This window comes from Coffea arabica, chromosome 2c (genome assembly GCF_036785885.1).
Source record: "Coffea arabica cultivar ET-39 chromosome 2c, Coffea Arabica ET-39 HiFi, whole genome shotgun sequence".
NCBI lineage: Eukaryota > Viridiplantae > Streptophyta > Magnoliopsida > Gentianales > Rubiaceae > Coffea > Coffea arabica.
In genome coordinates, this window is record NC_092312.1 from 21041969 (window position 1) to 21059015 (window position 17047).

Here is a 17047-nt window from a genome sequence, read left to right on the forward strand (position 1 = left end):
AAAAGAAAATCAGTAGGTTATCTATTTGATATAAATTAAATATTTTTTAAAAAAAGAAATGGCCCATAAAGTATTAACTTTTTATGGTTTTCATCCATTACATGAGTAAAGTATTAGCTCTTTATGAGTATTTTATCCTGAATCATTTAATTTATGCTAAATACATAAATATTTATAACTAAAATTGAAAAAGTGTTATATTAATATTTCTACGGAAGAAAAACTGGTAAGTTTTTTATTTAACAAAAATTAAATATTTGAGAGTAAATACAAATCTATATTTGAGAATAAATATTTGTAATAAAGTAAATGTTTGAAAGTAAAATATCCGTAAAGAACTGGTACTTTAAATAAGTAATACGTATTTGTTTATAAACTACGTTCCTTAAAGTTTATTAATTATTAATTAATTTGTAATACTTTGTCATTCATTGGACATGTAGCACAAATGGCAAATCAGGTACAAAATTCTAATTTCACTCTCTAAAACAATATTTTAATCATTTGGACTAAATTTGTAAAGGATTAGTCTCCTTAGGAGAGGTCAGTGTAATTGTTCAAATCACAGGGGAGGTGAGTGTAAATGTCAGAAACCTCAGAAACCTCAGGGGAGGTTTCTGAAATTATCCCTTTTTAAAATGTTAACTTTCTATTCATTACAAATTCAAATTCATAAATTTTGATCCCAACCTAAGTTTTCAACCACTTTTTACCCTAAAAATCATCACATGATTCACATGTAATTGTTTCCGTTATATAAAAAAGTTAAGAAAAAAGTGAATATAGATCAGATCATTTGTTTAATTACAATGAAATTTAACATTTTTGCTCCTATAAAAATGTCAATGTATAAGTCACATGATGAATTCAATGTAAAAAATGATCGAAAACTTTAAGTGGAAACCAAAATTTATCAACTTGATTTTACAAGGGATGCAAATTACCATTTTAAAAGTGAATTTATTTGGAGAAATGTAAAGAACATTTTGAATGAATTTTTCAAAATTAAAAATAAAAGCTAATACATGATTAAGGATATGTATATTAGTACATGCACTAATATTCTTTTATATGGTTAACAACAAGGTATCCAATAGAATTAACATTGACTCAAAAAAAAAAGATTTTATTTAAGGATTAATCTTCTATATAGTGACAGTGCATACACTTTCATCGTTAAATATATGATAAATAATTCAAATTTAAATTTAAAATTCAAATTATATATATATATATAATTGCATCCAATCATGATAATATATACACTGTTAGTGAACATAAGAATTAAGATTAACTCTTTGTCTTGTTTTCCTTAGCGATGATGTTGAACCAGTTTTTCCTGGCCTTTAAGAAAGTAGCGAAGAGTGAACGAACCAAGATGCAAGTTACAAGCTGCGCGTGGTTCAACTATTCAGCTTCCTCTTTTGAATTCCTGGCCTTTGACCTAAAGTTCCTGAGGTTTGCTCTTACCAATTAGAGCCATTTTCATTATGCAAAATCAAAATGCATGACATGTCCAACACTATACACATTTATAGCTACGGTTTGCTGCCGGAATGACGATCACAACACTGATAATGACAAGCGACTGCAAATTGAAAGGGATACATTTTCTTGAGGAAAAGGAATGGAATCAAAAGGGGTGAAGCATGAAGCATCTTTGCTTTATTCCACACCCCTTACCAACCTAAGCAAGTACCAAGAATAACGGCAAGATTTCACCAACACCAAATCGGCAATGGACTGCCAGGCTGCCATTCCTGTACTGTGATTAGAAATAATCGACAGTAGTTGTAAAAGGATATTAATTAAGGCTATAGAGTTGGTTACAGTGAGAGGGGAAATCATGAGGTTCAGGACAAGCATGCTGGGAGTTTGCATAAGCAGCAAGCAAACGAACTGCTAAGAATCCAGACCAAGCACCCCCAGCACAGTCACGAGTTTATTGTCAAAATAACTCTTCTTCTAGAATATATACTCAAAGTAACTAAATTTTAAAACTTATTACCTTTGTGATCCTTTTTGCCACTTAGGCTGCATATGTGTCAGGATAGAGATAAAAACGTCCTCCATTTCTCTTTCTCATCTAATATTTTCTTCAATTTCCTCTATAAAGCTTCCCACATTTTTTTCTTTCGTTATCTTTCCCTTGTCAAACATAATCTAAGAAACCAATCTTTATATTAACAGCATCTAAAAAATATGTTTCGCAAGTTAATAATCTTAAGGTAGATGAAGATTATTTTCGTCTTTTCAAAGAGTAGGAAGGATAACATAAACAAATATGATAACCTTGAAATTTTTATAATTGATTACAATTTTCGTTGCAATTTTTGTATTTTTAAAATTATTTTTTGAAAAAATATATATGCAATAGGTTTGATACATTTAAAAAAATTCGGAGACCAATAATAGTAAGGTCAATAATGGTAAAATTTATTTTAGATAATTATAAGGAAATTATAAAAGTTATGCAATCTTCTTGCTCCTCTATAATAAAAAAATATAAAATTTTAGTTAATGTTAGAAATTATAAATTGGATTAGAACTTTCCTTTCTTGTTATTCTACATGGCAATCAGGATAATTAGATGGGAACAATAATATCATTATGGTAATAAAATTTGAAAGTGAATCACATTGGAAATATTTTTTAGTAAGAGTGTTATTTTGACAAAAAAACTCGCACAGTCACAGTTGTATATGGCAGCCAATAGTCATACTAACAGAAATACTTTTTTTACTCGACAAAAAATGATACCTACAACCTTGCAATTTTTGTCCCTCTAACTTAACTATTCTAATCTTTCATTTCTCAATCAAAAGTGCTACTTCCCATGCCTGCTCTCTACCCCCGATATTTCAGGGCTGACAAATTAGCTTGGAATCTTTTATTGATGGGAAAGGCATTGACTTACCAACTCTCAAGTGAAGAGTGTCATAGTCATACATACACCGTCTCCAGTTGAAAATTTTACTTCAACCTTTAGTAGAATATTGTTTCAGAGGCAGTGCTCTCCATCCTATATCTTTCCGAGAGAAACCTCCCGGCCAATTAATTTGATCTACAGCCTGGTATGCTCTATCCCGTGCCTCCTCAAGATCCCTTCCCTTGGCAGTAACCCCAAGAACACGCCCCCCTGCTGCAATGAAATTCCCATTCGTGTCAATAGCAGTTCCAGCATGAAAAACCTTAACAAATGGAGAAACTTGCTCTGCTTCTTCTAGGTTTTGAATCAGTGTCCCCTTCTCGTAGCTCCCGGGATAGCCCTTACTTGCCATAACTACAACCATGGCTGAACCAGGGGACCAGTCTAGCGAAATGCCTCTCAGTTCTCCCTTGCAAGCTGCGAGTAGAACTTGTGCCAGATCGGATTCCAAGCGAACCATCAGCACCTGTAAATCACAAGACCAAGCAGCAGCATAGAATGTCAGAGTAGTCACATCTGCAAAGGAACAAATCCATATCAAACTCCACTGACCAAGAATTGATATACCAGAAGACTAGTTTACAAAGAGGAGAAAATGAAAATACGAAAGTGGTATGGTGTTCATCAAAAACCACCAGAATGACACCCAAAAAGAACATGATTGCTTAGACTTTATAACAAACATGTTCTACTTTAGAAGATCCCTACAGGAATCACTTTGCTATAAATACCCTCAAAGACCACCAACATTTAGCAACTTGATGATGTAAAAACTAGCAACCATGAAACTGATCCAACATAGGATAACTAAGTGGCATACTGCTTTGATTAGATCTTAGAGAACCCCCAACTAGAACAACTCATAGATGGAGATGGAAAGAAGATAGGCAATTATAGCATTTACTTATCAATTGTTTGAAGGTACTAAAACAATAGTTTACTCAACTGATACACTAGTAAAATTAGAAGACAAACTTAAGACCACAACTTCAGTTTTCAATTGGTTAAAAAATAAAATTAAAAAAGAAAAGAAAAGAAAAGAAGAAGAAACAGAAATTGAAGCTTCAAGCAGCAACCTTTTGCAGATTCCACTACATCACTTTCATCTTCTCAACCTCAACAACAATTCTAGGTAAGAAATTGCAGCTACCAGTACAAAACCAAAGACATCAATAGTCAAAGATACTAAAGAAACTGACCTGGCACTCTGGATCTCCAAAGCGCACATTGTACTCAATTAATTTCGGCAATCCGGACTTCCTCTCAATCATGAGTCCAGCATATAAAACTCCAACAAATTTGCATCCTTCATTGGCCATTCCTTTCACAGTAGGTAGAATGATGGATTTCATAACCAAAGACTGGAGTTCTTTTGTCAAAACTGGTGCAGGAGAGTATGCCCCCATTCCACCAGTATTGGGCCCTGTATCACCATCCCCAACCCGTTTATGGTCCTGTGCAGATTCTAGAGGAATCGCATTCTCCCCATCTACTAGTGCAAAGAATGAAGCTTCTTCTCCTTCCAAATATTCCTCGATAACAACATGGCAACCAGCAGGCCCAAAATCACCTTTGACAAGCATCGAGTCTACAGCATCATATGCCTCCTCGAGAGTCAAGGCAACAATAACTCCTTTTCCAGCTGCAAGTCCATCAGCTTTAATAACGATGGGAGCACCTTGCTCTTTAATGTAGCTTTTTGCAGCGGTAGAATCGGCAAATGTTCTATACTGCAAAGAGTAACCAGATTTACCATATTCAAGATGCATTTGAATAGTCAAAGTTGCCTAGAAACTGTTAATCCTGTTATGAATCGAATAATGAAGACAACGTTGTGAAAGATATGATTTCTAAACCAGCCATAAGATTAAGACAGGTGGAACCATGCTATAAATGTTGTATCTGCAACAAAGAAACAATACCCTTTGCTATCTACAATTGGACCTACCTTGGCAGTAGGAATTCCATATTTGTCACAAATGCCCTTCATAAAATTCTTGGAGCCTTCTAAAGCAGCAGCTTCTGATGAAGGGCCAAAAGTTGGAATTCCGGCCTTCACGAGATCGTTAGAGAGTCCTGCAACAAGAGGTGCCTCTGGTCCCACAACAACTAGTCCAACACCCCACTCACGACAAAAGGAGATAACTGCTGAGCTATCTAAGATATCAAGGTCAGAAATGCAAGTTGCATCTCCAGAGTTGGAAATCCCCGCATTGCCTGGGGCACAGAATACACCGTCACAAGTGGGAGATCGTTTCAATGCATAACAAAGAGCATGTTCTCTTCCCCCTCCTCCAATCACCAACACAACCACCCTTTCCCCTGCCAATAACATTGAGTAAGACTCTGCGTGTAAGTATCAGACATTTTCGACATTTTCAAGCTGCAAGCCAATTTTATCAAGCCCCTTCAATTGTTGTTAGTCCAAAACTATCAATCGTTTATAAGCCATCTGTCTTATCTTTCCTAAACTCTGATTCACCAAAACTGAGGAAACCATGCGTCAAACGCAGGATGGTGATCAAAATGGATGAGTACAAAATTTCACAAAACAACACGCAAACATTGACTCTTTTTTCTTTAAATTACTTGATATTTAATTAGACAAAGAATGAACTAATACAAGCGCAAGTTATGTACTTATTCATCCGCACTGAATAGAAGTACGAGGAAAAATATCTTTCCTAATCTTCTACTCAATGAATAATTTGATCTTTTATTCAAAAAAAAAAGGCATCACTTTTCTTCCCAATTGCTTGGCAACTAACCCCAACTCAAAACCAGAGAGAGACAAACAAGAAAATGAGGGAATTCCAAGTTCTTAACATGATCCTCTACTCGAAATTGAACTCATATATTGAGGATTAGACAATGAACAACATTACCCTTTTATAATTCATCCCGTTTCTGTTTCTTATTAGAATATACTAGCATTCTAAACAGTAAGCTTGAAAGCATAGATTCTTTTATGCTTACCAGAAGAAGAGGTACCATTGACAGAAGACAAGCTACAGGCTACTGCGGTCAATGTCGACCGAAGACTATAAACCCTGCGGCTAGAATTGCCACGAAACTCAAGTTTTAAGCAATCCCACTTAATTGTTCCCCCCAGGTAAATAGAACGGCTTTGGTCGGCCGTGAACAGTTTAGATGACTGGTAATGATGGCTGCCCGGAAATTTTGCTGTAGCTCCAATACTATGAGCTATGCATGATGCCATTTTAGCTTATACTTGATTATTTCCCACGAAAAAAGATTCAAGAAGTGAATGAACAAACCAGAACGGAAAGATATCCCAACAAAGAGAACTTAGAGAAGAGCAGATAAAAGGATAGAGCTGTGTGTTTTATGTTTATGAGAAGAGAAGAGAAGAGTTGAGGAGGAGGAGGAGGAGGAGGAGGAGGAGGAAGAAGAAAGAATAAAAAGGGAGGGTAGTCTATCCGGGGCTTAGGTTTCTCCGCTTCAGGTTAAAATTGAAAGCATCTACGTCAGACTGTCAGAGTTCGTTCACATTCACGTCTAGTTTTTATCTGTTTAGCAGAGGGGTGTGATTTTTTTCAAGTCCAGTTTGTTTGTGTTTTTTTTTAGGGTTAATCGCACTTTATCCCCTTTAAGTATAGGTCATTTCTCACTTTACCCCACAACGTTTGTTTTTCCTCAGTTTATCCCATCCGTCAGCAATTGCACGTTAAAAACTTCAAGATGCCGAAATTGCCATTGGGTAGTTAATAGGGCTCTGTAGTTATTGCAAATTGATTTTTGAGTTGGATGTGTGCATTTTTCATCAGCAGTTCAAGGTGGTGCATGATTTTCTAATTGATAATATTTCTGTTGAATTGTCACTTTCACAATCTCTTAAGTATTTCCTTCCTCCAGCACCTAGTTACCCTCACTCTTTCAATTTCATCAGTTGAACACTTAAAAAGTTGCTTAGCACTTTTTCCTCCTTAAAAGAGATTTTTTTCTTCCAAAGATTCAGACTATCACTTTTTGAATAAACATAAAAAGTTTGATTTCAAAGAACAGCAGAGTGAATCAGCTATCTAATATACTGTGAACTTTAACTAATCCTCAGGCTAACATGACAGTTCAAAGCCTTTAGAAACAGTTTGGATTATTCTAGCAGACCCACGAGTACTAATCCAACAGAGCAAAGCAGAATATGAGCAAAAAATTACAGAGGAGGAAATTATCCATTAGGAAATCACAGATGTTTCAAACTAACCTAAGCATCAGCCAGTAAACGTGTAAGAAGCTTTCTCACAAACATAAAATTCAAAAAATTATATGCTTATTCTTTTTCCTTCTCTGCTTCTTCTGCCAAGAAACGCAAATTCAAATTCCACTCCAATAGTAAGGCCTATGTCCAGTACCATACCCTCGTCGTCGAGGAGGGCTCCAACGTCCCTCTCCGCGAGTACGTCAATGCCGAATTCTTCCGCCCTGTGCTTCCTCCTGACCCTCTTTCTTCTGAACCCTATTTCGACCTAGGCGACGTCGTCGATGCCTACTATAGGGACGGCTGGTGGACTGGTGTCGTCACCGCTCTTCTTCTTCAGCACCACAACGCCGACCGCCACTACCACCACAAGCAGCCCCAGTCCCCCTCTCTTCTGAGGTTCGTCGTCACCTTTCACAATCCACTCGACGAACTTCACTTTCCTCCTTCCCAATTGAGATTTCACCACCGATGGGTCAATTGCACCTGGGTCCGACCCGCCAAGTAGGTGCCGTTTCTATTTCTGGTGTCGTTTCATGTTCTTTAATGGAGGTTTTGGAGGTTTTGCAAGGAATACAGAAGAAGAAAGAGGCTGATAGAGGGGAGAGAGACTTGACCGACAATGACAAAGAGGAAGGAAACCTTTTGTCTTCTGGTTTCCCTTTTCTTGTCCCATGTGCCCGATGGAGGGAAATTTCCTCCTCCATTGTTCCAGGGCAATTTTGGAAATTTGTTTTTATCCGTTTCATGAAGACATGAACCTTTGACATATGGGTATTTTGGGTTGTTCATTATTTTCTTAAGGATATTACTGTCTTTTCATTATTCTGTTAATCTCCGTTAGAGTTGACTGTTAGTATTTGGGATAAACTGAAGAAAAATAAACGTTGGGGGGTAAAGTAAGAAATGACCCATACTTAAAGGGGATAAAGTGCGATTAACCCTTTTTTTTATTCCATTATATTATCATCTTATTTTCTTCCTATTTTGGCTTTTTCACCCCTTTCGTTGGGTACTTGGGTAAATAATTAGCAGTTTTTTATTTGCTGAAAAAATATGGGGATTTTTTTTCCTAATATGCTCCAGTCACATTTTTCAACTACTCTTTCTCTCTTTTTTTAATCATTTTATTGTAACACATGTATCTCATAACAGAAAGAATTAGAATAAACAATAAAAGAATTACCAAATAATTATCAATCCAAACAGATCAAAATGATGTACGTGAGACAACTAAATAATTGAGACGTCTTCATGAAAAATGCATATTTTTTTGAAAAAAAAAATGACAATTCAAACGAGGCCCAATGTATAACCTTTAGAATATTGGTATTTTACCATATATCTTTTCTGAGATCGCATTGCTTTTACTATTATGAAATAATAGCTGAAGTTAACCAAAAAGAAGATTTAATGAATTTAACTAGTGACACTTAATTCTTCTTTTATTTCTTCATCATTCAATTTCCTATTTTTTCTATGCACTACTACAAACGACCATCGGTTTAGGCTTTTTCTTTTTCCCCCTTCTGTTTTTAGAGCTTGACGTTTTGAGTCTAGGGAGTAAAACAAGAGATGTTGATCAACAAGACATCCAGACTAGCATTCAATTTATGGATCTGGACTGGGTATCAAGAATCAACTTCAATATCACAAGCAATGGTTCTCCTTCCACCATGTTTTTCTTGACAACCTGCTTTTGAAGATGCATGCATTCGTTTCTATTCTTATCTTAAAAGAATAACGGACCATATTGCCAGCATCATCCCATTAGGTGCTCCACATCCTATAGTCCTACTGCAGTCGGGCGAACCAATGCAATACCATAGCACCATACCGACTGCTTCCTGACACCAATTACCATAGCATCATTGGTAAATGTGCCGCTCAAAGATTGCGATAGACAAACCAAAAAGACCATCAGCCACTGTGGCACAAGTCGATAAGCTTGGCAACAACAGCTCTTAAGTCTTACCTTGCGTTATCCAATTCTGATCCATAGTAACAAAGATTTGCCCAAAATGGGTAAAGAAAAACAGAATGATAGGGACGCTACAAGCATGAATAACAACAGGCAAGCGAATACTACCAGAATATCAGCATCAGGGAGCTTCCCTGGAAATGTTCCTATGTCACTATGTGAAACTGATTGATAACATTACAAACTAATCTCCCGGTAGCTCGGTACTAGGCTTCAAAAAAGTTCCGCTTTGAAGATTCTCACAAACATACAAACAGTGGATAATAAGGGTCTAAGCGTCTGGTTTATCATAACCAGAAAATTGACGATCCTAAATTCATATTTCACTCATCTCCCAGATTCTACTGAGAAATGCATTTCCAGCTTTATACAGACATGATACACGATATTCCCAAGAAAAAGATTTACATGTGATACAGGACAAAGTGGTAATGTGACATTGCCAGATAAGCCACTAAGAGTGCAAAGCCATAAACAAATTCTGCCTTCGAGCATGCTCTGGAATAAGCCGGCGGACTGTTTCAGCAGGGATGCCCTCAAGTTCTGCCACAAAATTTACATGAGGCATCTAGGGTTCATGAGAAGTCAGGAAACCCCAAGAACTGAGAAGCTAAGAGTCAAAAATTTTAAGATGTGACACACGTCCATTTTAGGGAAACACTGCATGAGCTACTTGGCAGCCTCAGATGGTACTTGAGTGCTACTCTTAAATACCACTTGAGAGTAACATGTAGCATGATTAAGATACTCTAGTTTTTCTGGCCAAGGCACCCTAACAAATTGAGAAAGGAATAGTTCAGTGAGGACGAAGACCAACCTTGAGGTTTAAAATTAAACAGTGGTGGAAGAGGACGTCCATTTGGAAGTCTGCTGTTAGGGTCTCTTAATTCATCAAAGAAAGGGTGAATACAAGCTTCCAACTGCAATTCCACAAACATAAAATTGATAAATCATAATTTGAGCATGGTGCTAACTGATTTCATGTACAAATCTGATCTTACAGCAGTGCATCTCAAATTTGGAGAGTACTGGAAAAACCGACACACCAGGTCCACAGCCTCTGGGGGCAAACACTTTTGGAAGACCTACAAGATGATGAAAAATGTCGCAACAATATTTCACAGACAAGAAACATGCATCCTGAGTGATGATAACAAGAATATTAAAGGTCTCTGTCTTTTTTGCAGATGGCCAAAGAGATAAACCTGACCACGCATCAAGATGCTATAAAGCATCCTACATCCAATTGCAACAGTCAAAAGGCAAAGGACTGTTCAATAGTTAAGTTGCCCTTATATGAACAGTAAATAAAAAAAATAACATTAAAGCAAGCATCTGAAAAGATGAGCTCCACAATCTTGGTCATCATCACATCAAACGTATTTCAAGGCAATTGCATCGTGCACAGACAATTCACTGTCAAAGCCCGAGCTTGAAGAAAGCTCCTTACAAGGGAATCTAGCATGTTGACCGTGTAAGCAATTGCAAAGACAGAGAACTTCGTTATGATCATGCAGAAGGATCCCAATTCTATATGAACACTAAATTATCTCTATCAGTTTTATGTAAGTTGAAGGCTCCATAAAAAAAAAAGAGTGGCAAGCCCCATAAGCATCAATATCAGGAAAATTCATCTGCAGAACCTTATCAGACACACTACAAAGTTGGCAGCATACCTGAGCGCACTTGAGGAAATAATAGCGTCAAGATTAAACTTAGTTTCATCTTTTATTGGGTATAGTTTTCAACCCACAGCCTTTATCAATCTAATATAAGGTCCACCAATGGTGCCTTCTATGAGATACTTAATACAGATAACACGTGTCTTGAATGAATTTAAATGTCTAACTCATTATCCAACTCCAAATGAAAGCAAAATCACATCAAGGTAGTGATTACTTAGCTATAGTATGAGAATATGATGCCAATTTCATATCCGAAAAGCGAATATTGTAATAACAAGTGCAACTATGACACCAATCAGCTGATAAAGAAACAGCAAAAAGATAGGAAGTGTACAAACCTTGTGCCACGGATGTGGCTTTATCTGAGGAAACTTAAATTCAGTGTAGTTTGGATTCATGCATTTTATCTCCTCTCTGGTAGGTGTTCCTAAAACCTGCCCAAAACACAAATTCACTCAAGGTATTAGTCTGACTTTGTTTGCTGCAACTCTTAAAAGATACTAATGGTGATATAAGCAATTTATGTACTAAACAAGCTTATGCACATTCGAGTAATCTTCTTTCTAAAGTTGTTAGGTAACAAAAGATTTGCAAGCATTTTCAAGCCTTAAACCCCAGCAACATTTTTTCTCTGAGTTTGAGATGATAAAAAAGAAGTGCAAAATCCTTCATGGAATTTTCAAGATCAGGAATATCTGCATAACCCGTCCAAACAGTTCCAAGACATAAATCGGAAATTCAAAAACATTTTCATTTCATACACTAGTAATACAAAATTCCAAAAATCACAAACTATGTTCAAATTCAGTATTGAGGTAAACGTCCCATGAATTGAATGGTGATGAAAGTTATCCAAAGAATGTTTTGAAGCATTAAAGGCCAGAGAAAATTACCTTTATAATCTCAACTAGTTGGTCAACTCCACTCTCTCCAGGGAATAAAGGCTGTTATGGGAATTGGAGATATGAGTCAAAATAAATACTGATTCAAAAATTTCAGCAAGAAGGGGTAAGCCTAAATATGGACCGCTAGACCTACCTTTCCAAGAAGTAATTCAGCCATCACACAGCCTGTTGACCAAATGTCAATAGCAGTTGTGTATTCAGTGGCACCAAATATGAGTTCAGGAGCACGATAATATCTTGAACAAATGTAGGACACATTGGGCTCCCCTTTCACCTAATAGTTTAGTTAGAGAAACCAAACTGCATCAAAGCAACAACAAGCCAATTCCCTTTCTCAAATGAGCAAAACATTGACGCATAAGACTAACCAAAACTTTTGCACTCCCAAAATCACAAAGCTTTAGCTGATGTGTATGAGGATTCACCTGAAATATTAAGATAGAGCTAGTTAAACTAATAAAGACGTCAACATTAAACCATCAATCATTCTGCCCCAGTTGGAGCATACCAATGCACCCCACTTAATGAGAAGAACATCATCTCTAAACCTAAGCGTTCTCTACGTTTTCATCACAATAACTCTTCGCATGACTATTGTACTCCTGAGTCTGCTATACTATAATCCTGAAGTTCGTTCATCACATCAAGCCAAACCAGAAGAGAGAGAGAGAGTATATCACATTAAATAACTACATATAACTTTACAGTACATAGCTTTATCAACTTTGAACTTGTATTAAGTGATAATCTTTCAGTTGTCCTACCATGTTTATCAAATCTCAGAGAGCTGAGAGGAACAATCATTATAGGCTTGGATGACAAGAGTGGATTGAAAAGGAAACAAGAGAAGGTAAATTGAAGTTATAAAAGGAACAAGAAGAAAAAATGAAGGAAAAAAAAAAAAACGCACTTACTATTAGTGTCATATTGATCTGGAGACCACCCATCTAGATAATTATTCCTATGTTTTTGGCACATCAGATGCTACCTCCACAGTAATATCTATACCTAAGTATGAATTCTTTCATGTAAAGAATACATATTACATGGGCAATATCCATCTACTTTGGTCAAGTCTCTTCAAATGGATGTAAGTTTACATATATTCACTCCTTGAACCGAAAATGCACATACTCTGGAATTATTAACATTATCAACTTACATGGTATTTGGAAAGTGGAGATTCTCTCTTAAAACCTTCTGAATTAAGAAAGTAACTTCATAGTTTGGTAGCAATGAATTAACGCACAGATAAGGAACTAAAGTACATTAGATTAAGCTTGACTAAATCCCTGTGTGTAGAATATATTGTGAGATGCAAAATATAACCCTATCAAGGACATGAAAACTAAACAGTGAATGATGTTTCTATTTCACAATTATGAGCTATGATCTAACATAACAGGATGAAGCACATCCCAAATCATCCCATCAGATGCTGAAGTATGAGTGTGAAGTTGCTCTAGCGCAATAGGTTGAGCTTTTGAATACCATCTCATCAGATGCAGAAGTACTAATGCCAACAATCAAGTCCTCAACAGTAAAGAAGAAAACCTTACCAGTAAATTCTGAGGTTTGATGTCACGGTGACAAATTCCTATGCAGTTGTGAATATATGCCAACGCCCTGCAAATCTGCACCCAAAATAAGAAGTCATGAACATGAAAAACGCCAAAGAAAGACAATTAGCATATTGTAGCACCAAATGCCCTAAACTTTCACTGTTGCAAGCCTGGGAAGTCTAGATTAATGAATTGTTAATCCTGCCAGCAGAGATGTTATACTCTGTTTCACTTCTGTGATGTCCCAGCAAAATCAGGATAAACATATATAAAACCCTCCTCTCCAATAATATAACATTTTAGGTGACATCATAATCTTGCATGTAAAGGTATCTAACTCTTAACCATTTGGCCTGGAGTAAAGAGGCCACCAAGACTAATACCATTTTTGAAGGAGTTGTTCAAGAGATGCTGGACAAGCTGTATACTTCACATAAAATATAACTGTACAAGAAATTAATGAATTTAAAAGAGTTAAACTTTTCCAAGATCCATCTCTTATACTACATTAAGGCACACAAATTGGGAATGGGAGGAGAGACTGACCCATACACAATTGGACATTCTCCAGAGTAAGTAATTGCAGAAGCACCAACAGATATGAGGCTGAATAAAAGTTGTCATAGAAAATTTCAAGGAATAAGATATTACATGCCTGGTATGTGTAAAGTTTGACATAAATCAATGGCATCCTTTGGTTCATCCTATTGTATTGTTTGGCTATACGATTCACAGTTTCAGGTACAAATTCAAGGACAAGATTCAGGTATAGCTCTTCTTTGTCTGTTGTTGAAAAGAAAGAGTGCTTAAGGGAGACAACATTAGGATGGTCAAGCATCTGCATAATTTGCAACTCCCTGTTCTTGTAGCGCTTGTCCTGAAGCACCTTCTTGATAGCAACAATTTCTCCAGTTTCTCTACATTTTGCCTGTAAGAAAGTAATTACAACCAACAAAACCATACAAAAAACGAGAAAGAAATGTAGCAAATGATGAACTAAGAAAGGAATGTAGTAGAACCTACTTGGAACACAACACCAAAAGAACCAGTTCCAATAACATGTTCGGCAATGTAACTTATGACCTGTCAATCATCATAACATTACATACAGTAGAAGTCAGTAGTACTCGTGACACCATATATGAGCTTCCAGCCTCACCTGTTTGGCTTGACCACTGCGTCCACCTATAGTCGTCCTTATAACATGTCCTGTTTCAGCACCCACACCATCAATTATATCTGGTTCACTATCCTGCATCACAACAGACATAAAAAGAGGCTTTTTCTTATAAGTAACTATTTAACAAAGTCCCTTTATGAGTCAATATGACACAAGCATTGAGCCACAAATGCTCAGTTGATGAAGAATGAAAGTACAACAACTGCATTTAGCAACATCATTTTTTGGGTGGGTCCTCTCAAGCAATTTCAGGTCAATAATTCATTATGCGTAAATTCTCACCCTATCATCCTCATCATGGTCAACCCTGTCCCTCAATCTCATTGCAAGCATCTCCCTTCCGAGCCAATCTAATGAACTGGATGATCCTTTGAAGCCATTAGCACTTCTGGAACTTCCAACTCCCCCGTGTCCAAGACCAGCAGATGCCATATATCACCACGTTAAGTATTAGAGAAGTTAATATTTGCCACTTTCCACATGGTTGCTCATAATTTGGCAATCAGTCCAATGTAAGAAACTCTCCACCTAGCATTATAAGAAAGTCTCTTCAGTGAAATTTAGTCAAACACTAGGCCTCATTAAACTCAGAAAGAATGCAAACCAGCATGAATGCACCCAACTGACTAGTCACGGATATTGAAATCCTGATTCCAGAAAATTACAGCAGTTCTAATTGAACTAGCAAGACAGAAATATGGAACAGCACAATAAATGAGAAAAATATCACTGCTTAAAAGATATTTTTTTCAAAGATATTAAAATTGCAAACATCCTCCAAAATTTACAATAGCCCTTGAATTCAAACTGTTGAGTTTACCAATGAATTTCCACTTACCCAGCAATGAAATAGCACACAGAAAATCATCACCCATACATTTTTTTTTCCCTTTTTTGCCTTTATAGGAACAAGAACAAGGTTCATGGTATAGTAGTTTACATCAGATACACAGACCCAAGATTACAATACTACCCAAAGGGAAAAGAAAAAAAAATTAAAGAAATTTCTAACTGAATCAGATCCAATCACGCCAGATGGTAACAAAATCAGGTTGTACCAGTACCTTGTAACGTAAAAATCGAGAATGAACAAAAGGAGAACGGATAACTGTAAGCACACTGAATTAAAATTCAAGACAATTGTAAAGACAATATAATGGAAGGAAAGGCGAAAACGGAGTGACCTTGATAAAATTGAGTCGGAGCTGGAAGCAGAAGATTCCCAGCATCTCTTTCTCTCTCTTAAAAACCACCACCCTTTTACTAGCTTTTTCCTTCGTTACATTAATTTAAACCCCAAATGAAGCAATCAACTCATAAACACACACCAGACCAAAGTCACTAGAGTACGATAATTAAAGAAATAATCCCATGAAATTACAGCAAGAGAGATACATATACACTTCCATACACCATCTATACATACATGAGACCCGAGGGGGAGAGAGAGAGAGAGAGACAGGCGCAGAAGAAAAGTGAGTGTGTGAGTGTGGACTGTGGAGTGAAAAAGAGAAGATCAAAAGGTCGGAGAGTGACCGAGCGTGAACTGTTGTTTTTGATTACCACCACTTTAATTATTTGTTTATTAATCAAAAGCTTTTGAATTAACAAAACATTTAATCCACATCGTCTAAAGTTAACGGGTTGTTTGTTTTACTAGGCCGGCCTGGTGTAATTCTTCTACTCGTTAACGTTGGCGTCAGTCCGGGAATTACAGGTCTTTGAAATCAAATCCCCTGTTCCTTGTCCATTTTTAAAAAAAGTAGTACTACCATTTTTTGCATTTAAAATTTTGCTCATTTTTTTTTTAACTGGAGTATCTTTTTTTATCTCTTATATATTAAATCACAAAAAATTTCCAAACGCACTTAATTGATTGATTGATTGATAGAATTTTATTCTATTATTAGTATATTTGGTTTTGTTAAGCTTTTTCAGAAAGAATTATAGGGGTGTTTGCTCCTCTTATTAGTACAACTACAACAAACAATTGATGAGTGAAGGAGCGAAAACAATTGTCAGTAAAAATTATTTTCTGAAAGATGTAGGCTTCGTTTGAATTAGCTGTTTTTGAGAATGTTTTTAAAAAATTTTACTGTAGCAAAATTTTTAGAATATGTTTTAGGATATTTTTAGAAAATATTTTGGAATATTTAAAAGTAGTTGAGTTTTTAAAATGTATTTTGCAATATTTTTTGAATATTAAAAAAAATTTAGACTATTTTTAGAGTACTTTTTAAAATTTTTATTTAGTGTTTGAAAAATCGAAGGATCTAAACAAAGCCGTAATTTCTTTTAAATATATTGTAATTCATTACAAACGATTTGTACAACCATACAACAAACATATCATGTACATATATAATAAAGTCGTATTTTCATCCTTATCCTTTTAGTTTATCTCTTTCCTACGTGGCTTGTCGACATAGCAAGTAAGTGCAACGCGCTTTATGAATTAACTCCCTAATAACATACACTATTCTATCCCTCTTTTTTTTCTTGACTTTACAATTCTAGACAATCCTTCCATAATTATTTCTTCTATTCTCTCACCCTTTTTTTTTCCTTAACCCTAATCGTCAAGCC

General features: G+C 36.1%; 2 protein-coding genes across 2 annotated transcripts; both read right to left on the reverse strand.

The window, feature by feature from the left end:
* Positions 1-2719: 2719 nt before the first annotated feature.
* On the reverse strand, positions 2720-6349 carry LOC140035206 (phosphoribosylamine--glycine ligase-like). Its single transcript, XM_072075199.1, has 4 exons — positions 5906-6349; positions 4878-5251; positions 4129-4659; positions 2720-3395 (listed from the first exon to the last, which is right to left on the reverse strand). Exons 1-4 carry the CDS (start codon positions 6147-6149, stop codon positions 2979-2981), a joined length of 1566 nt encoding a protein of 521 aa, XP_071931300.1. The 5' UTR covers positions 6150-6349; the 3' UTR covers positions 2720-2978.
* A 3101-nt stretch (positions 6350-9450) lies between these two features.
* On the reverse strand, positions 9451-15938 carry LOC140035207 (shaggy-related protein kinase kappa). The gene is made up of 13 exons (XM_072075200.1): positions 15646-15938; positions 14744-14989; positions 14441-14533; positions 14305-14364; positions 13937-14209; positions 13279-13353; positions 12088-12144; positions 11853-11993; positions 11708-11758; positions 11153-11248; positions 10131-10214; positions 9947-10049; positions 9451-9672 (listed from the first exon to the last, which is right to left on the reverse strand). Exons 2-13 carry the CDS (start codon positions 14891-14893, stop codon positions 9584-9586), a joined length of 1272 nt encoding a protein of 423 aa, XP_071931301.1. The 5' UTR covers positions 14894-14989; positions 15646-15938; the 3' UTR covers positions 9451-9583.
* Positions 15939-17047: the final 1109 nt, after the last annotated feature.